The sequence below is a fragment of the Caretta caretta genome, chromosome 19, assembly GCF_965140235.1.
Source record: "Caretta caretta isolate rCarCar2 chromosome 19, rCarCar1.hap1, whole genome shotgun sequence".
Classification (NCBI taxonomy): Eukaryota; Metazoa; Chordata; order Testudines; family Cheloniidae; genus Caretta; species Caretta caretta.
The window spans coordinates 10,426,913-10,447,668 of NC_134224.1; the positions used below are offsets into that span (position 1 = coordinate 10,426,913).

Below are 20,756 nucleotides of genomic sequence, written 5' to 3' on the forward strand. Positions count from 1 at the left end.
ACTAGCAGATTGGGGGGATTTGGGCGCGAGGATTGGCTGACGGGCTCAGCGGCCGAGTGGTGGCGGGGTTTCCGGTTCCGGTGTGAGGCATCGGCGGCGGCAGCGGCAGCAGGAGGAGGTCAATGATGGGGCCGAGCGCGGCGGATGCGGCGGAGCAGGAGGAGCGCTTCGACGGGATGCTGTTGGCCATGGCCCAGCAGCACCAGGGCGGTGTGCGGGAGGTAACGCCCGGATGGACGCGCTCGTCAGGCCGCCCCTCCCCCACCTTCGACTCCTCCCCCCTGAGCTCCGAACTCTGTTCCGGGGCCGCGTGAAATGGGAACGGGGGCGGGGCGGGGCGAGCTGGGGTGCAGGGCTCACCCCACCCTGGTTGGGAGCCCCCTGGAGCGGAGTCTGGAATAAAGCTGTGATACCCCCCAGCTCCTGTGCACGTGCTCTGGTGGCTGCATTAAGCCATGTGGTTCTCTTCCCTCCCCCGCCATCTGATGTGCCCGTTATTTCCCCTCCTGCCTTCGTGCTTGGCGACTTTGGTAGGGAAACGGTGATTCTTAATAAAGAGGAAGGGGTCGGTATGGTGCTTGTGTCCTGGGTCTGCGGCTGGGGTAGTCGTTTCAGAGGCAGGCATGCTCCTGTTGGTCACCCAGAGGTTGCCATGTTGCTGTTTGCCAGCAGCCTCTACACACGTTGTTATTGCTTCCACTAGAGTCCCCAGGACTCAGGGTGCCTGGGGTAATGGCTGGAAGACATTGACTTGAATGTATTTCTCATTAATATGGTGCTATTGACATGTATGGGCTTTCAGAGACAGCCAAGAAGACAAAATCCACACCCATGTTACAATTTCAATAGACAAAATACAAGCAAAGGGATGTAATATAAAAGTAAGTTGAATGAGTAGCTATATTAGAGAGACAAGGTGGGTGAGGTAATCTTTCTTATTGGACCAACTTCTATTAGTGAGAGGAAAAAAAAGCTCTGGAGCCACACAGGCCTCTTCTTCAGGTCTGGAAATTATCATCCCAGTTCAGTAAAATATATTAGCTCACCCACTTTGTGTCTCTAATATCCTGGGACCAACACAGCTACATTACATATATTATATCTATAGGGCAGGTTACTTGTTTGTCAATCATGTCATTGAGTCCTACCCCTGGAGAGTGTGACCCTAAGAAAAACCATATTGAGTCAGACCTATGGTTTGTCTAGCACAGTATCCTAGTTTCTAACAGTGACTGGTGTTAGGTACTTCAGAGTGAGTGACTAGAACAAGGCAATTTATCAAGTGATACATCCCGCCATCCAGTCCCAGCTTCTAGCGTCGCAACCCTGATACAAGCAAAACTGTTTAAACGTGAGCCGTTTCTTTGGCCACAGAGATTTCTGTACTGACAGTCATCCCAAAATGTTATGATGACTGTTACATGGTGTTTCAAATGACCTAGGAAGATAAATAGGATGGTGAGGTTACCATGGGTTTCAGAATCAAGTCCCTGCCCACATCAGTCAGGGAAACCATAGTAGCAACAGCACTTCCTACTGACATAGTATAGCTTTTAGCTGAGGTGTGGGTAGGATTTAGTCTCAGTGAGCACTATTTTCCTTTCCTCTACCATCTCCCAGAAATTTTAAATTTCTTGCAGAAATTGCCATGCTGAAACATACCTATATAGTCTAGTCTTGTCATATGTCAGGTGTCTAGGGCCCGACCAAATTAAAGGTCCATTTTGGTCAATTTCACATTCATAGGATTTTAAAAATTAGTAAATTAGTACTGCTACCCTTACTTCTGGGCAGCTGGAGAGCAGCAGCTGGTGGCTGGAAGCCTAGCTCTGAAGGCAGAGCCACCGCCAGCAGCAGCGCAGAAGTAAGGATGGTGTAGTATGGTATTGTCACCCTTACTTCTGCACTGCTGCCTGCAGAACTGGGCCCTCAGTCAGCAATTGCCACTCTCTGGCCACCCAGCTTTGAAGGCAGCAGCACAGAAGTAAGGGTGGATGGTATTGCCACCCTTACTTCTGCACTGCAGCTGGTGGGGCACTGCCTTCAGAGCTGGGCGCCCGGCTAACAGTCAGCGCCATCCATCTGCCCAGATCTGAAGGTAGTGCAGAAGGCTGACCAGTAGTGTGACACCCCCCCCCCCAAATAACCTCCCCTACACCCCCCCCCCCAACTCCCTTTTGGATCAGGACCCCCCAATTTGAGACACTCTGGTCTCCCCTGTGAAATCTATATAGTATAAGGTAAAAGCACACAAGACCAAATTTCACAGCGGGTGGCCAGATTTCATGGCTGTGAATTTTGTATGGCCCTACAGATGTCCGATGGAAGCAATTCCTTTTTGCAGCCCATGCATCTGGACCATTATGAAATGCTATCCTTTAGCTGTGCCATATTAGAGCATCTATTTGTCTGCTTCACTGATGAAGTGAGCTGTGGCTCACGAAAGCTCATGCTCAAATAAATTGGTTAGTCTCTAAGGTGCCACAAGTACTCCTTTTCTTATTGAGTCAATGTATCCTTTCCTTGGACAGTAAGAACTTTTCTTGGTTTAGGGCCTGGAAATGAGAATACTTGCTCAAATAGTTCTCATTTACCAGACTGTTTAAAAAAAAAATTGTTCAGTGTGATACTAATAAGATTAGGAAAAAGTGATAAGGGTAACTACTATTTCAGACTACAGACTTTTCTTGCAGCTGTGCAACAGGTTGGCTTTATTAAACCAGTGCAGTAGGTATTAAGACCTTGTTTGCATTGTTGCCACTCAGTAAAAGATGTAAAGGTGGCAATTTTGCAACAGAAAAGCTTCAAAAACAGACTCCAGTGAGAAACTGCTGAGCTTGAATTAATATGCAAACTAGATACCATTAACTTGGGTTTGAATAGAGACTGGGAGTGGCTGGGTCATTACACATATTGAATCTATTTCCTTAAGTTAAGTATCTCACACCTTGTCAACTGTCTAAGTGGGCCATCCTGATTATCACTACAAATGTTTTTTTCTCCTGCTGATAATAGTTCATCTTAACTAATTAGCCTCTCACAGTTCGTATGGTAACTTCCAACTTATCTGTGTTTATATCTAACTGTATGTTCCATTCTATGCATCTGATAAAGTGAGCTGTAGCTCACGAAAGCTTATGCTCTAATAAATTTGTTAGTCTCTAAGGTGCCAAAAGTACTCCTGTTCTAGTTTGCATTGCTGGCCATTGTTAATTACAAAATTTTACAGATTAATTTTCTTTAGTAAAGTCTAGGATACTGATTCACATGTGCTTTACTTCTTATAAGTATAGCTGCAGTTTATAATTCTTCATATTTAAGTAAGTGTGCTGTAGTCTCTCTCTCAAAAAAAATAAGATTTGATCACATAAGGTCTCTTATGGCTACTACAGCATTGCTCAGAGCTGAGGAATGATTTGGTGAGAGAGAGAGAATTACTGGGGTTTTTACATGAGCAAAGAGACCTAAGTTTGAGAGTTATTTTTAAAAAAAAATCCTCACACACCAGATAGTTTTAAGGTTATAATTCTAGAAGCCCCCACTGTAACTATAGTAGTCATGGTGCTTCTAAGGGAAGGTGACTTCAAAAGGAATTTATCAGTCCTTGCCCATTGTATAATCTCATAAAAATCTCTTGAAGGTAGAGAATCCAGAAGGCATATCTTTGCAGAATACGCTAATTGTTTCTGATAAATAGGTACGGGAGTTTGATGTCAAGATTTAAACAGATCTCCAAGTAGACTTGGCTGGGGATTACAGTACAGATCAAAAAAAAAACAACTCTCCTTACTGAGGCGAGAAGTACTGATGGGAACTAGCATCTCTTGTTGATCTGGTGGCAGTTTGGTGTCCTGGCAGGCCAAGAGTAAAGTTATTGTTTGTTTTCTCTTGGGAAGTTGAAATCTTTATTTCAAGTCTTCTGAAACTACCTGTCTTGTCTTTCAGCTTGTGAACACGTTCTTCAGTTTCCTCAGACGTAAAACTGATTTCTTCATAGGAGGAGAAGAGGGAGTAGCAGAGAAGGTAACTCCCCTGATATTTTCATGATTGATTTCTTACATATATAGAGCATAGCTTGCTCTATCTGGAAACACTCATTTCTGTGGCAGACTGAGTTCTCCATATTCTCCAGTTACTGCTCTGTCTCCACATGCTCTCCTATTGCCATCAGATTCTTTTTACTGCTCTATGGGCCTGACTTTCTGTGAAACTGCTGAAACATACTAAGGAAACAAGGTAATAATAGACTGCCCCATCCACAGCTGAGCATGTTTGCTTGTGTGAGTGGCATCAGTGGTGAAAGGTTGTTGGTTTTTTTGGCCATGCTCTGGCCAAAGGCTTGTTTGGAAAGCAAGCCTGCCAGACATACTGATTTAACTGTGACAGACACCGCAGGATTGATAACCCCAGGTTACCTTGTTTGTTCATTTCAGAAAAAGCACAAAGTCCGTCTCACTGCATATGTAGTTACCACTTTGTCTCTGAGCTGCAGGATACGACAGTGTTGGTGTGAGGCTGGTGGTTGCTGTGTGGGTGTGGGAGACCTGGACCCTTCAGTTTCCAGCAGGCTGGCATTCCTGACCCTACTGCAGAGTACTACATTTCATATTTAATCTCACAACAGACTTAAGTGCTCAAATATGAAGTACCTAAACTTTCTGAATGCCTTCTGTAGTTAGCTACATAGCAGGAGTTCCAAACTTCTTCACGTTGTGGACTATGTCTTAGTAACATCTCATGGAAACATTAATTTCCATACAGATCACATCCCCTCCTACTGGCTATTGAATAACATCTGTGGCCGGCAACTACAGCCATTCTTGCATGGAAAAAAAAATCAGTATCGGGAAATTAATATATTTGTAGGTGCTTTAATGCAGTTTAACAAATTCTGTGCTCTACCACAGAGCTGTTAAGTGCTCTACCAACCACTGCTGATCTGAAGGCCAGAGTTTGGGAACCACTGCCATATGGTTTTGTCAATGCTGCATAATGTATACATGCTGCATAATCTATGAAATGGAAAAAGAAGCTTTAGGATGAAGATGATGCAAATGATTAACTCTTCTTCCTCCCCTCAGTCTGGGGAGAGACGAGTTAGAAATCTACAAGATCACAAAGAGATTGGCATATAGTTATAGAAAGAAAATGTGATTAGCACTCCTGATAGTTTCAGATGACTGACACCCCTCCCCATTTTTTTTTTAAAAGAACCTTCCTGTGTTTGACTGAGGGTTTGTTTTTAAAATTATCCTCACTTTGGATTCATTCCTCAGTAAGGGCAAGTCTTTGACAAATCACTATACAGGCAGTGAACAATACTACATGCAAAAAGAAAAGGAGTACTTGTGGCACCTTAGAGACTAACCAATTTATTTGAGCATGAGCTTTCGTGAGCTACAGCTCACTTCATCAGAATACAGACTAACACGGCTGTTCCTCTGAATACTACATGCAAATACATATTTTGTACTTCTGGTCATGGCTATTCAAATGCTGAAGCAACTTTAAGGGTCTTCCAACATTTGAAACAGAGCCAATTTCACCGTCAAATGGTTGCAGAACACCCTGCCACTTGCTGCTGGGTATGCATCAGTGTCCTGATCTCAGCCCCTGACTCTCCTGAGATGTAGGTTAGGTGGACAGAAATAGCATGCTTCTCCCACCTTCGTTTGGGAAAGAACACTGAGCCTGTTTCACGCAGCTTTTTGGGATCATAGCTTGGAATTTGACTAGCTGTAGAGGCAGGAAAACCATAATGTTGAATCCTCTTTTGTGGAGGGAGAAAGATTCTGGAGAAAATCTTTTCATAGGGCAGCTCCACCAAGCAGCACCCCCACAACAGGCTGTGGCCTGACAGGTTCTCCCAGCCTCAGTTTCTCCTTCTTATCCACACATGAAGAGAACATAGTCTGTCTCTGATACAAAGCTTGCCCTGGGCATAACTGGTACACACCATTGCAGTAATTCCCCAAAAACCTTGTAATAAAACCATTCTGCAGTTTCCACAGTAAACATATGAAGATACAGTGGTTTCCCCCCCCCTTCAGGTTGAGCTCTGCCACATCACCGACCCAAGTCAATAACAGCACTCTGTTCCGAGTTCTTTTTACACCAGTGTAGAGTCCCTCTCTCCAGGCCTTCCTGCCTGAGAGTGACCAGTCTTCTTGTAGCCCTTCACTCAGATCTTTGCCATTAGAGCTCCCCCTCCTGCAGGCCTCCCTTCCTGTAAGTCCTGCCCCTTGGCAGGGGATCCACTTCCTGCATCAACCCTCTTTCTCCCAGGCTTGGCTTCCCCTCACCAAGCTGTATCATCCCCTTTTTCCTAGGAGCCACTACCCAAGCCTTCTACTCATCTAGGATTCCCCACTTCAATCAGTTCTCACCAGCAGTTCTGTTCCAGTTCTTATTTGAATTCAGCTCTCTTCCAAGCAACTCCTGCCACCTTTTCCTTGCTGCTCACTCTCGGGTTCAGGCACCATTCACCTGTTCTGACTCTCCCAATCTCCTGCCCTCAAGTGCCCAGATGCCCTCTTTTAAGCCTAATTTGGGGTCAACTGACCAGTTGCAGGTGCACTGGCCTCTTCCCTCTTAAAGGGCCAGTGTTACCCTGTGACACACCTGTCTCCTTTTCACTTCCCTTCCCCAAATGAATTAGAATGCTATTTTAGTAGTACCATCCTTTTGGCTTTTTGGAGACTCAATTCCGCTTCTATGTATACAACAGAGGGAGTGTGTTTTGAATATCATATCAAAGAAGATACTACAGGCCAGTGTTCCCTCTAATTTTTTCCATCCATGTGTGGAATAAATTTGTAATGTGCACCAATATTGAGGTAATGTGCAGATCTGTGTCACCAGTAGAAACAAAAAGCCCCGTAATTTTTTAATTACCGTAGGGATAATTATGCATTTTAGAACTCACTACTCAAAGAATTAAATTTTAAGCATAAAAGAAATAAAATTATGAAATGCATAGACCAGTCCAGAAACTAAAATAATAGCACTTTGAAAGAATAAAATTACATAGAATATATGTGCACTGCAGGAAGTACCAAGAAGTACCAACAACAACACAAGTATGAGTGTGCGTGTGAGAGAGACACAGACAGTGTGCATGCTCTGGCCGCTGGGGAAGTCAGGGACTGTGCGCTATCTCTTTAAGGCACTCACTCATCACAGCAGCTCTCCTGCTCCTGAGCCCTGTGTTCTCCTCCCCCTCTGTGGAAGTGGGGTACATGGGCGGGGGGGGGAGGCAGGGGAAGCAGGACACCCTGATATCGGCACCCCCTCTGTCCCCCCTCCACAGCAAGCAGGAGGGTCCCAGGAGCAGCTGTCCAGGGGTTCCAAGATAGAGGGCAGGAGCAATGTGACTGCAGAGCAGTGGGGGGAGGGCCACCTGAGCACATGCTGCCGTGGCTCTGCTAATCAAGTGCGTGATTCACTCCTGGGTGGTCCTTCAGCTTAGAGGGAACAGAGTACTGCACTCCTGCTGTGTACATAAAGATTTAATAATAATTGTATCTTTCTCCCCCTGTACTGGTTTGCAGTCAGTTGTATAATTAGCTGAGGTCCAGAATCTCTGAGCTGCTTTGGCCTAGTTCACCCTGATAAGTGCCGATCACATCCTTGGCACTTCTTCTGATTAAACTCATACCCTTTGATATAAGGAATCTCTTCTTCCCCTCCTCTTGATTCCCATCTGTGATGGTTACCAGGGGTACCCAGCATTGCTCCCACCTGCCCTGTATTACATTCTCCCCAGATGTTCTCTTTCCTGTCTGAAGAGCTTGTGTGTCTTCCATAGTAGAACTATGTTTTCACTACGTGCTGCCTTGCACTGTACCTCTGGCATTATCAACAGCTGGGTTATTTCTCTGGCTTCCTGCCTGTTTACTCAACTCTCCCTCCAAGCAGTGCAGCCATTTACGTCACAGACCTTGATATTCTGCCTTTCTTGGGTGCTCCTGGGGCAGGGTTATATGGTAACTTGGTCCCAAGCAATATAATTTGGTTTTCAAATTTTTAAAATCTCTCTCCCACAAACTATACCTTCTAGGTTTTTAAGTATTCATTGTTATTTCTTCCCCCCCGCCCCCTTCTGCCAACAATGCAAGGTGTTTACAAAAAATAGTATGAATGCAAGTTCTCCACCCTAAATAGCTTACCATCTAAATATTAAATTGGATAATTATCCATCTAGTGTATATGGGGATGCTTCAGATGGGAAAGGTCTTCAGTGTACTCCACCTGGAAAGCATCCGGATCCAGTTATTATACTCCTATAACTTCTTCCACGGGGGGAATCTCAAAGCATTGACAAACACTAGTTATCAGAGCCTCCTGGTCCTCTGTGAGTTAGGACAGTATTCTTCTCATTTTACAGATGAGTGAGGCACAGAGACTACATGAATAGTTTAAGGTGAGACTACAAATCCTTGGCACAGAGCTGAATATACAAACTAGGGTCCTGAATCTCCATTGCACTTTCACCTCTGCAAAGTAGCTGTTAAACACTGTCAAATCAAATGGTAGGATTTTACACTACACAAGGTACAGGGCAATGGAGAATCCAGCTCAAGGAGTACTTTTCTCCTATGGGCAGGGATTTGGAAAGTATTTTGAACTTTCCCAGATATTCTGTCAGACACCATCTCAAATCTGGGATGAAAAGAGGGGGAAATATCCCTAGGTCAGTGCTTTTGGGGAACGTGTCTGCTCTGCAGTAGACTTATAAGGGAGGTGAAGTCTCCCTTCAGCTGCTGCCACCCAGGTTCGGGAGTATGGTGAAGTCTTAAAACTCCTCCATCATTGGGCTTCTTTCTTTCAGTTAATCACAGAGACGTTCAACCACCACAACAAGCTGGCTCAGAAAGAGCGGAAGGAGAAAAAGGCCCGGCAAGAGGCAGAACGGCGTGAAAAGGCAGAGCGAGCTGCCAAACTCGTTAAAGAAAAGAAGCAGGAAGATAATGAGCCAAGGATCAAGGAGCTTACAGAGGAAGAGGCGGAAAGGTTGCAACAGGAAATTGACCAGGTGAGAGCTCAGTATGGTGCACGTGTGTGCACACACACATCTGCCTTTTAAAAGGAGACTGTCTGGGGCTAGAGCCAGCCTTCTTTGTTGGCTTGTGTGCAACCCAATCAGTAGTGACTGGTATAATTCAGTTAGAAGCTTTGTGCTTGTACAAATATCCAGAATACCAGGCTGGAGCAGCTGTTGCATTTCCAAGTTAATCTAAGCCTGTCCAATCTTTCTTTTCCTTGGTTCTCTTACAGGTTACTTTGCCCCAGTGCCCTCAGCAAGTGCTCTTATTGCAACAGAGCGCTCTGGCACGGTCTCTGAGTAACTCTCTGTGCAGTTACACTGGGGAAGGGAGCAGAGGAGGGCTGACACCATGCCAGACTGCCTCTCGGAGAGTGGGGCTTTCCTGTTATGTGGTGCAGTAGAGCTGGAAACCCCCCCAAGTTTCCTGTAGTTCTGAGTCATGCGCAGGTCTGCAGCTTTATCTATAGAAGGAAATGGGGCCACCTAGTGCTGTATTAGTACATTTCACTTGTCAGAGTTTCACAGATATCAGATAATCAGTCTGGGGGTTTGGGTTTTTTTTTAAAACAGAAAAAAGAGCGAAAACAAGATGAGCCCAAAGATGTCTCAGTGAAACCCTGTGAGAATCAAACGGAATCTCCAGAGCCCAGCAAACAGGTAATGTGTTCCCAGAGACTTTCTCAGTTCTGGGGAGGAGGAAGTGTGCATCTGAACAACATTGAGGTGGCCTCTCGGTATGTGGAGGAGTATGCCATTTGAACAGTGTGGAGCGTCCTCTTTCTGTGAGAGCGTGCGCTGGAGGTCTTCAGTGCTTCTGCCATCTCTACTCCCTGCCCATTTGGCGAGTGCAAAAGATTCTCAAAGACATTTCCTAATGTATTAAAAATCTGATGCTTTAAAAGGAAATCTCTGCCCTCTAATTCCAGGCTGGATCTATGTGGAGTGCCTTGGGCATCAAAAAACATAATTAACTGGAAAATCCCATATGAATTTAAAGAGCCATTCTTACTAGTGAAATGTATATGCAAGCTTGAAGACCTCTTTACTGATGCTTAAATTGTCTGTTTAGGAGACTGATGACGAAGAAGAAGAAGATGAGAAGGATAAAGGAAAACTTAAACCAAACTCTGGGAATGGGGCTGACCTTCCAAACTATAGGTGGACACAGACCCTTTCTGAATTGGATGTAAGTGCTGCCTTTGATTGGGGATGTGAGGAATTCTAGCCTTGAAACTTGAGGGCAGGCACTGCTATGAACTGTGGAGCCGTTGATGAGTAACAAGGTCAGCTAGCTCAATTATATGCTTTGTATTCTGGTTGTCCAAGAAGATAATAGTAACAGTGTTCAGCTGTAGCACACCCATAGAGGGAGAGAGCTTAGTAGACAAGATGCTTTGAGGCCTTTTTGTCATTCTGCCTCAATCTTGACCTTGTTGAAGTGAGACAGCACTCATAGTTTGCTCATCCTGTGCAACCCACTTGAGACCTGTCGGGCATCATCTTGCCAAATGTCTGCTTCAGCCCCCACAGAATCCATATATTTAATGCACAAAGAGCATGTCCTACTCTGGCATATACCGTGTAGCTCAGATGAACTCAAGGTAGAAAGTCTTGGAGCAGTAACACAAGGGGAAGTGAGAGATCTCTCTGATCCCTCTTTCTCTCTTTCCTGTCCAGCTGGCCATCCCATTCAAGGTGAGCTTTCGGCTGAAGGGGAAGGATGTGGTGGTGGACGTTCAGAGACGGCACCTGAAAGTGGGGCTGAAGGGTCACCCCCCAGTGATTGAAGGAGATCTATACAATGAAGTGAAGGTGGAGGAGAGCTCCTGGCTGATTGAGGATGGTAAAATAGTCACCGTGCACCTGGAGAAGGTAAGAACATAAATGCCATACTGGGTCAGACCAGTGATCCATACACACAGTATTTTGACACCTCAATCTCGGACAGTTCTTCAGGGCATGTCTACACTTAAAATGGTGCAGCAGTGGATACTCCATCTCCCCTAGAGGAGGTAGCTAAATCAACAGGAGAATTCTCCCATCGATCTAGCACTGTCTACACTAGGGTTTGGTTAGTTTAATCATGTTGCTCAAGGGTGTGGATTTTTTACTGTGACATAGTTATACTGATCTAATTTCCTAGTGTAGACCAGGCCTCAGTTTTGTCACCTAAAAAGAATGGCTCAGGTCTGGAAATTTTTCTCACATCCTGTACAAGGTACAGCAGGATGAATCAGTGATAGCATTCAGGCTCATGTCTGTTATACATCTCCTAGAGCCAGGAACCTTGAGAGTTAAGATTGTACTTCCACTCCTGTTCTTTGGTACAGTATTGCTTGAGCCTATATACTGCTCCACTTAGGAACATCAGTGTATTGAGGACTAGAGTCTGACCAGATCTTCAGCTGTAACTTTTAATTGGTCCTGGATTGGTCATTCACTCTTTGAGAATGGAGTCCGCTTTTCTTTAAAGTTGGGTGGATTATTGGAGCAAAGTTCTGGTCTGTCTTTCACCTGTGGTATGTGAACATCTGGGCACAGTTGGTGTGTCATGTGCTGGCAGGTTTCAGTGTGGCAGTGTTCCTTTTATGTCATTTCAGTTGCAGTTGATTAATAATAGGAACATGGGTTTGCCCATTCTGGACGCTGTCTCCTTGCAGATTGTTGCTAGCGTTGGTAATTCCTGCCATTTGGGATTAAACTGAGGTGATTGAGAGTGGGAAAGCCACCTTATACCCAGGCTTTATCTTCTGGCGGTCATTGTCATTTAAGGGCTACATGAGCTGGGTTTGATTCCAGTAACTCTGTTTCTTTGTAACAAAAAAGTAACCCACCTAAATATCCAGATGAGCATTTTCAGAGAATCTGCTGTTTTGTGAAGTGTTCTTTACTGCCTCCTCTCCTCTTTTTAGATCAACAAGATGGAATGGTGGAGCAAGCTAGTCTCCACGGACCCAGAAATCAACACCAAGAAAATTAACCCAGAGAACTCGAAGGTAATATCTGCTTGTCACCCCATTAGCCATAGTGAACAGGGGCTGTGTACGGTGATCAACTTGTGATCAAGGTTTTCTTAAACCTTTTGGCCTCTACCATATATTCAATCTGCAAGCAAAGTAAATGGGGCCAAAGGACACAGAATCCAAAGGGGATGAAGACTTGGGAGAAATGTTGACCTATGAAACTATAAGAAGTGTGGCACACAACTCGTCTCAGTGCCCCATGAGAGACCTGGTCTGAATTAGAAGTGGGACTGTAGAATTTCTTGTGTCCTGGGAAAATAAGGTGTAAACTTGCCACTGCCCATGGTGACAATGTTGCATTAGTCTGAGAACAAACCTCTGCTCTGTGTAAGGAAAACCCCTTCCCCTGACTTCAAATACCATGAGTTCAGTATCAGGGGGTAGCCGTGTTAGTCTGTATCCACAAAAACAACAAGGAGTCTGGTGGCACCTTAAAGACTAACAGATTTATTTGAGCATAAGCTTTCGTGGGTAAAAACCCCACTTCTTCAGATGCTGAAGAAGTGGGGTTTTTACCCACGAAAGCTTATGCTCAAATAAATCTGTTAGTCTTTAAGGTGCCACCAGACTCCTTGTTGTTTTCATGAGTTCAGTGTTACTCCAGAAAAGTTTGCTCCTATAGAATCCAGTGAGTGTTCACCTGGAGTGGTGTAGGGAGCATGTTAAAAGGAACATGAGGAGACATGTTGCCTCCTCATGGAACAGTTTTTGGATCAGAGTATGACTAACTGAATATTTTTGAGAGACTTTGTGAGTGTAGAAAGAAAAGGAGTACTTGTGGCACCTTAGAGACTAACCAATTTATTTGAGCATGAGCTTTCGTGAGCTACAGCTCACTTCATCAGATGTTTACCGTGGAAACTGCAGCAGACTTTATATACACACAGAGAATATGAGACTAACACGGCTGTTCCTCTGAAATTTGTGAGTGTATTCCCTGACTGGGGTTATGGATGGCATAACTAGAAAGAGATGATCTAGCAAGTTAAATAATTCAAAAGCATGAGCTGGTATTGGCTACTTCAAAGCTACCCTGCAAACTGAATCCTGCACTCACTGCAATAAGGTTTTGCTGTTGGATTTACAGGTCAGTTTATAAGTAGGTCTGTAGTTTGCATACTATAGTGGATTGAAATTTTACTGTCTTAATTCACTGTAAGCAGAGGTTCTGTATGTAGGCCATGGGGCCTGTGGTTTATTCCTCCATCTATAACAGAATCTCTTTGGGTTTTAGTTGTCAGACCTGGACAGTGAAACTCGCAGCATGGTGGAGAAAATGATGTATGATCAACGTCAGAAATCCATGGGGCTCCCCACATCTGATGAACAGAAGAAGCAGGATATACTGAAAAAGTGCGTACAGAGAATTCATCCATGGGTACTTTCTTTCCCCACCTCCCTTGAGCAATTTTGTGTGTCAGCCATATGTCATGGAGTAATGGGAGGAGGGAGAATGACTGATGGCGTGTGAGACAGGTTTGGCCTTGGAACCTGTCTGCATTCACGTGCAGAATTCAGTTGCAATGTTTTAGACATTGACCCTCCGTGAAATGTGCTGTGTTGCACAGCTCTGCTCTAGGGCTAGCTTCAAGTGCAGGGAGTAAGACACAGCAGGTGGTGTCTTGGCTGGAGGTATTGTCTCTATGGAGCCAGTGAGATCACATAAAAGCTCATTAATCTCCCTCAACCTAGTAGCCCAGATAATCTTTCCTCCCCCACACATCCTACATTAGACAGTTGTCTCCAAGCCAATAGCACGTTTATATCTTTATAGCCCTGTTTGGCGTAACTGCACCTTGGAGTTCCTGTGAGTAACTTTCCTGACAAGGCTATATGGGGTCAGTGCCCACATCTGCTGGTGATGAGACGAAGGGTAACTGTAGGTTGTGCAGCTTCCCCTTGTAAATGCAAAACTGCCTCTTTTCCCTGGGGTGAAATAAGGATTAGTCTAGCAGGACAGTTTTTCTGCAGACTTTACTGGCAGTACTATCTGATGTAGTTTTTTGATCAGCACCATAGGGGCTTGTTCAAGCTAAAGGTCCATGAGGGTTATGTGCTGTGTGCCTCTAGTGAGATGACTTGTTGTTCCAAAACGTACATCAGACCCGAAACTGAGATGGTCTCCTCTCACCAAGAATCTGGGTTTGCCCTTGCTTCCCTGAGCAGTGTAGACAGGATCTCTTGTACACGAGACCACTTGTTGAATGTTCTCCATAAGCTTAGTCTCAGTGTTCTTTGACTGGTGGAGAATGGGCATGAAGTTTAGACTGTCCGGCCCATAGTGGGCTTTGGTGATGTCCAGCTACATTCCTGCTCTCTGGCAACAAAGTCCTCTCTGCTGACATGCCGCTGCAACGGCACTTCTCCAGCGTCATGCAGAATGGGCATGTGGTTGCATATAGCCCTCTGCCTAGCCAGCGGTTGCATAGTGCTGAACTACATCGGTGGGTCGCCTCCTTGTACCATATTGTTCACATTGCATGATGCAGTATTTCCAAACCTGCTTGCAGTGGCAGACGGAGCATGAAGCTAATCAAAGCTGCTGGAAGAGCTGTACATTTGGGCAGGGTTTGGCCTAACTTTACTGGAGCTGGGTTTCTGTGCTATCCTTCTCTTGCTACTATTCTCACTACCTCAGTAGCGGAGACATCCCCAACATCCCCAGTAATATGTATGACTAAGTAATATGTCTAAGGTTCGATCAGAATCCCCTCACCCCCATTATCAACATCGCAGCTGCTACGTGTCTGGCCTGAAGGTAATAGTTCCCAAGGGTGTGTCCCATTAATAACAGTTGCTTGTTTACACCTGTTGGCCTTGATGACTGGGTAATGTTACTGATATTACTAACGGGAGCAGGAAGGAGTGAGGTGGTGTCCAGGGTTCCTTGCACGGGAAGCTCTGCAAATCAACATGGCTAATGTGAGACCTGCAGGCCTGGGGAAGGGGAGGGCAGCAGCCATCATGATAGCAAGTGAAAGTGACAGTAGAGGGGGCATTGCTATCCTCTTCCTATGTGGAAGCAGCGATTAATGCCTCCCCACTATACAGGGGCTGTTGTGAGGATAGATTGAACAGTGCCTAGGAAATGTCATACTCTCTGGTGTGTTTGATGTTGCAAAGTAACATTATGTAGCATGCAGCCTACCTAGCTCATTCACTTGTGCACCTTTCTTTCTTACAGGTTCATGGAGCAGCATCCAGAAATGGACTTTTCAAAGGCTAAATTCAACTGAGCCCCTCTTTTCCCCCCCACCCCCTTGAGACATACCATGGAATGGGGCAGGATGTGCATGGGTTGGGGGGAGGGAAGGGTCATCTCCTGACCTTGGGCGAGTAAACACTCCTGTCGTCCCCAAGTGAACTTGCCACGGAAGCAGCTTCGTGACTGGCATCCTCGCTGTTGTCAGTCCAGCACAATGCAAGGCCCTTGTATCAGTTTGCAGCAGCAGCGCCTGCCAGACCCGTAGCCAGCTGGCTCACATTTATATAGATCCCGAGGACCTTGCTTGGCAGAGAGGAGGAAGTAAAGCAAAAAAGGCTAGGCAAGTCAGGCTAAAGCAATGTTTGAACATCTCGTGGGACTGTCACTTGCCTCTTGGGACCCACTAACCCCAGTCCTTGGTTAAGAACCAGTCTAGTTGTGACAGGAGGGCAGCTGATGCAGCTGTCCTCCCAGCTCCTGCTTTGAAACTGGGCAGTTGGCGCCTTGATGGGCAAAATTCCATCTTCTCTCCTCCCCCCACTCCCCCCCACATATGTACCTGCTCCAAAGCAAGCTGCACCTGTAAAACTTTTACAGGACACAGTACCCTGGCTAAGCCCCTTCCCCCCCCCCCCCCCCCCCCCCGTGTTTATCAGTGGAACAGCTGTGGCATTTGGGGTCTTAGTCCTACCTTCAGTAATACAGCACTGCTCACAGTGGGTAAGTCCCTTAACTCTTCCTGCATGACTGCTCTGCTCTCTTGTAGGAACAGTTGGCTTATTTTGTAACGCTTTCCTAGCCTTCATCTGTTTGCCGTGGGGGAGCTCCTCAATAAGGCCTGCCTTCACCCTTGGTCTTTGGAGTAGAGGCTAATGTGCCAATTAAACACCATTTTATCTACAACAGAGAAGGATTTTTTACTCCTCCCAGTCCACACTGGTACAAATCCATTTCAGTTATCAGAGGACATTGCGCCACTAGTCACCACACTGCTGCTCAAATTAGTGGGGAAGGGACTTTATGGCCTTTCTAGCTTGGGGGAAGCCCTAGAGCTGAATTGTGCCTGGGGAGTGAGGAGGGTTCAGTGGCTGATCTGCCCACTGCATGGGATTGGCTTAGTGCTGTTGTTGAGCTTGGTGAAAGTGGGACAAGCGGCTCACTACAGCGTTGAGGGGAGAGGTCACTAAAGTGACAGAGGGGTGTGCTGAAATTCTGCTGTCCTGTGAAGGAGGAGCACTTAAGCCCTCTTGCCTTTGCAAAGGGAGGGGGTGGATGGTAGGCAGGAGGAAGCCTGCTGGAAGCTTGATCTCTCCACCTATGTCAAGTTAGTGTTTTCCAAGAGGCCTCCTCTCTTTCACGTGTTGATTGGCCAGCAAGTGTCCCCTATATTCTCTCCTCTCTGGGGTGCTGCTGACTTGAGTAACTTGTTTTCTGCATGTTCATATCATTGTTAAAGCTGCACTTGTAAAATAAAGGAAATAGGGTGACATGCATGTGTAATTGTGTGGTAAGTAGGGTGGGGATTGATAATGGGGCAGCACCTGGTCTGAAAGCAGTAGAAGGTGGAAATGGAGAACACTAAGGGCTGGACTGATGAGGGGTTTTAGGCCAGGGAGTCTCAAACTCTGCCTGGACCAACTGTGAGCTGCAGTGCCCTGTCTGAAACATTTGAAAGCAATAATGAGGTGGGGTCTGCAGGAAGAAGAGGCTGGTGCATTGCTGATCTGGGACTTTTAACACTCATCTTGCCTAAGGCCGGTCACCACCTCTGACTTCCACTTCCTGAAGCACACAGCTCGGCCTGTGACTGAGCCTGGGCCCAGCTTGTACACTTTAGTCCGGGCTGGCCAACGGCCCTATTCTTTGGCCTACCCTCTGCCTATAGCGGCCCTGGTGCTCGATCTGAAGTAGCTGCCCCCCTGCCTGATCAGTGCTGCGCCTGTGAAAAAGGCTTGGTGCATAACATGCCATGATGGCTTTTTTTCACCACACACATTGCTGTGCAGGAACTAGGCCTGAGCCCTGGTGTGGTTATGGAGCGAGAGCAGCAGGTCTTTATTTCTCTCATCAGCTGCCTCTGTATCAGATGGAGTGGAAAAGCTGCCTTTTGGTATCACTGGAGGGGCTAGTCAAATTGCCAGAACGGGTAGTTGGGCAAAGGGGTAAAGTCCCCTCTGCCCATGTGCCTGGGCTGTTTGTTTTCGGTTTATAGCAGCAGGACACGGCAGCTTGTTTGCGCTCAGCTGAGCCAAGGCCAGTCTGTTCTGTCTCAGCTTTTGTACATTTTGGCCCCAGATGTCAGTACTGCCTGCACAATCCCCTACAGCAGCAGCCTTGTAACAGAGCATGGAGCTGGGCACCTGCCCTGACAACTGCCACTCTGAGGTGCAGGGGTGCTTCCTTACACTCTCTGCCTGAGCTTCCACCCCCGCTGGACAGGCTATGCTGTCACTTCACCACCAGTTCTCGTCGTTTCTGCCCTCACTGAAGTCAAGTGTGCAGACATAAGAAAAAAGTATTTCAGGGTCTTACATTAAAACTGACTGGGCCAGCCACTAACGTGACATGTGTAAGCATTATTTCTCTCTCCTGTGCAGGCTGAGCAGCTACATTAAGTTCCTGGAATGTACGGTTTATATATGCCAACTTTTCTGTCCAGTTCTGGTGTATAGCAGGCCAAAAAATCAGGTCAGTATATCTGCGGCATGTGTGTGGAGAGCCTACCGTGATGCTGAACTGCAGAGCTCAGAGAGGGGTAGAGAGGAAGTCACTGAGGGCAGGTGCCTGTCGGGTTCTGTCCATCCCTTGAGGTGGGAGAACAGCAGGAGCAGTGGGAAAGTTCAGGCTAACCTCCATGCTTGCACTAGGCTTAGCTCCCAGCCTCGGGCCCCTCCTAACGAGTCAAGTTTCAGCAGCTGCAGTGGCAGAGACTGATCAGAGGCCAGACCTGCCTGTAGCACCGCCCTCCTCGAACCATGTCCTCAGTTCACCAGCCCCACTTCATCCCTGGCTGGCAGGGGTTGGTGTGGGAGAAATCGAGTTCGGTCACCCTGTTTTGTGGAGGGAAGTAGGGTCAGATCAAAGGTGAGGAGGAAGATAGATGAGCAAACTACACCTCTTGCTTCAGATAGTGCAAACCCCACGTGGGAGCAGGGTTCAGTCCGCAGCAAGCAGGGCTCTCGCATCCATAGGCAGCCCTAAGAATAGTTATTGCTAACCCAGCAATGGAAATAAGCAGATCAAAGGTAACAAAAGTCATTGGGATGCAGCTGTCTCTAGAACTGACGTGAGAAACCTTTTGACAAGCACCTCTACTAATTTTTTTTTTTTAAATACAGAGCCTCCCCCTTGCTTTGACTGAGATAATGCCTGACGCTGAGCTTAGCCGCTGTTCTTGTTCACTTCATGGCTGTTAGGGGACAAAACCTATCTTATACAGCACATGATGGTGGTTAACTTCAGCCATACCCTTAAGATATTAAATCTCAATTTTCTAGTCCAATCTGGCACCAGACTTCCCATTTTAGGTGCCAGCCACCCAGGATTTGAGAGAGAATCTGCTACAGCAGCACCCCTATCACGTTAGCAGGTAGCTACTGTTGATTCATGTGTGCAGGGAAATCTACCCCCCCCGCCCCGAGAATGACCCTGCTCAAGTTATGGGAATAGACTGCAGCAGCTAACATCCGAGGTTGTGTTTGTGAATCAAAGCTTGGCTTTAGGCCTAAGCCCCTGGACTTCAACCCTTCCAGCCAGCGGAATGGAAGGTGTTTCTCCCTGCTGACCTTGTCCTGTGCCACTGCTGAGGTGTCATTGACTCCTGCCAGGGAAAGGTCAGTAAAAACAACACCCCCAACTGAATGGGTCATGCTGGAGTGAAATAAATCAAAGCAGGGAAAGGGGGTTTCTGGTTCCAAGCAGCTGTGAAGGTGGATCCACAATTGCAGATGTGAAGCAGTCTAGTTACACGCATTGTAGACACTTCCTGGGACCAGGAGTCATACTTCACATGATGTAAGTAGGCTCCCAAAAGCCCTGATACATCAGCTGAAAAACTTTTCCAGAGCTAAATTGCCAGCAATCCCTGGTAATGGTGAAAGCTTTAGACCTCCACCAGTACCGTGGTGAGCTGGAGCCAGTTCGCACGAACCGGTGATTAAATTTAGAAGCAGTTTTAGAACCGGTTGTCAGGGTTCCCTGAGCTCCCAGCTGGGGAGGTTTCCCCCAGCTCGCAGAGCCTCAGCACGCCAGCGCTCTGGACCACACCCGGGCAGCTCTGCAGCGCCTGCCGCTTTGAGTGGCATGATAAGGGGGCCGGGCCGGGGCTGGGAGGAGGGGTTGGATAAGGAGCAGGGGTTCTGTGGGGGGGCAGCGGTCAGGGAACAGGGCAGGGTTGGGTAGGCAGTTGCTGGCCCAGAAAGTCCCAGCCAGGATGGGGCTTGGCTGGGGCAGCCCCCCAGGCCAAGGGGGCCCCGACTCACTGTGCTAGGGAGGGTGCACGGGGTAGGGCTATAGAAGGGGGCTGTTGGAGACAGGGCTGGCTCTAGGCAGCAGCAAAACAAGCAGGTGCTTGGGGTGGCACATTTCTAGGGGTGGCATTCCGGTGCCATGCTGCCCCTGGAAATGTGCCCCAGCTCACCTCTGCTCCGCCTCCTCTCCTGAGCGCACCGCCGCCGCTCCGCTTCTCCAAACAGCTGTTTGGCGCGGCAAGCCTGGGAGGGAGGGAGAAGCCGAGCTGCGGCTCAGTTGTGGGAGGCGGCAGTGGTGGAGTGGAAGAGAGCTGGGGTGGGGAGCGGTTCCTCTACCCCCCCCTACTTCCTGTGCTCCCCCGCAACCCTCGCTCACTTCCACTCTGCCTCTCCCACGCCTGGGAGGGACGGGGGGAGAAGCGGAGCAGCGGGGTGGTAGGGGGAGCGGAGGTGAGCTACGGCGGGAGGTTGCAGGGGGAAGCCGTAGGAAGCAATGGGGGGGGGGAGGAAATGTGGCATGCCTGGGGGAGGAGGTGGGGCCAGGGATTTGGGGAAGGGGTGGAACAGGGGGTGGTGGGACTCCTGCACCACCAGCAGGCACCTGGGATGGAGAACGGGCCTAGGGAGGCAGGAGGGGGCAGGACAGAGGTACATCCCTTAAATCAGAACTTTTTATAGGGAACCGGTTGTTAAGATTTTGGCAGCTCATCCACTGCTTTTAACTGCTTTGCTACAAAAGCAGTCAATCATGCGGGTCAGTGCTGCCACCCCTTGGCAAAGAAAGGAGAATTCAGCACACAAGTATGTTAATACTAGTCACCATTCCCAAGCAGGTTTAACTTGAAAGGTGGTTTTCAAGATAGGGGCAATGTCCCCAGGCTCACTGCCCTGCTGTGGACACTCAAACTGCATGCAGGAAGCACAACAAAATCAATCATCCTGTGACAGGAGCTGGAGTTGCCGAAGGCAAGCATGCCTCCACGCAATAGAACTCTACAGGGAGCAGACAGGGG

The 20,756-nt window shown here is 47.3% G+C and overlaps 1 protein-coding gene across 2 annotated transcripts; it reads left to right on the forward strand.

Moving 5' to 3' along the window:
• The first annotated feature begins 60 nt into the window (after nucleotides 1-60).
• On the forward strand, nucleotides 61-16,761 carry NUDC (nuclear distribution C, dynein complex regulator). Of its 2 annotated transcripts, XM_048826091.2 has the most exons (9): nucleotides 61-221; nucleotides 3,946-4,023; nucleotides 8,831-9,034; nucleotides 9,617-9,703; nucleotides 10,116-10,232; nucleotides 10,724-10,918; nucleotides 11,959-12,042; nucleotides 13,304-13,422; nucleotides 15,254-16,761. In XM_048826091.2, the coding sequence occupies exons 1-9, from the start codon at nucleotides 123-125 to the stop codon at nucleotides 15,303-15,305; spliced, it is 1,035 nt and encodes a 344-aa protein (XP_048682048.1). In that variant the 5' UTR covers nucleotides 61-122; the 3' UTR covers nucleotides 15,306-16,761. The 2 variants fall into 2 exon arrangements, with proteins under 2 accessions (XP_048682048.1, XP_074977382.1); XM_075121281.1 differs by lacking the exon at nucleotides 3,946-4,023.
• Nucleotides 16,762-20,756: the final 3,995 nt, after the last annotated feature.

Excerpts from the sequence above, each read along its gene's own strand:
- NUDC (XM_048826091.2), top strand. The coding sequence starts at position 123 with ATGATGGGGCCGAGCGCGGCGGATGCGGCGGAGCAGGAGGAGCGCTTC. Across the intron at positions 10,919-11,958 it reads TCACCGTGCACCTGGAGAAG|ATCAACAAGATGGAATGGTG; the intron begins GTAAGAACATAA and ends TCCTCTTTTTAG. Across the intron at positions 13,423-15,253 it reads AAGCAGGATATACTGAAAAA|GTTCATGGAGCAGCATCCAG; the intron begins GTGCGTACAGAG and ends TCTTTCTTACAG.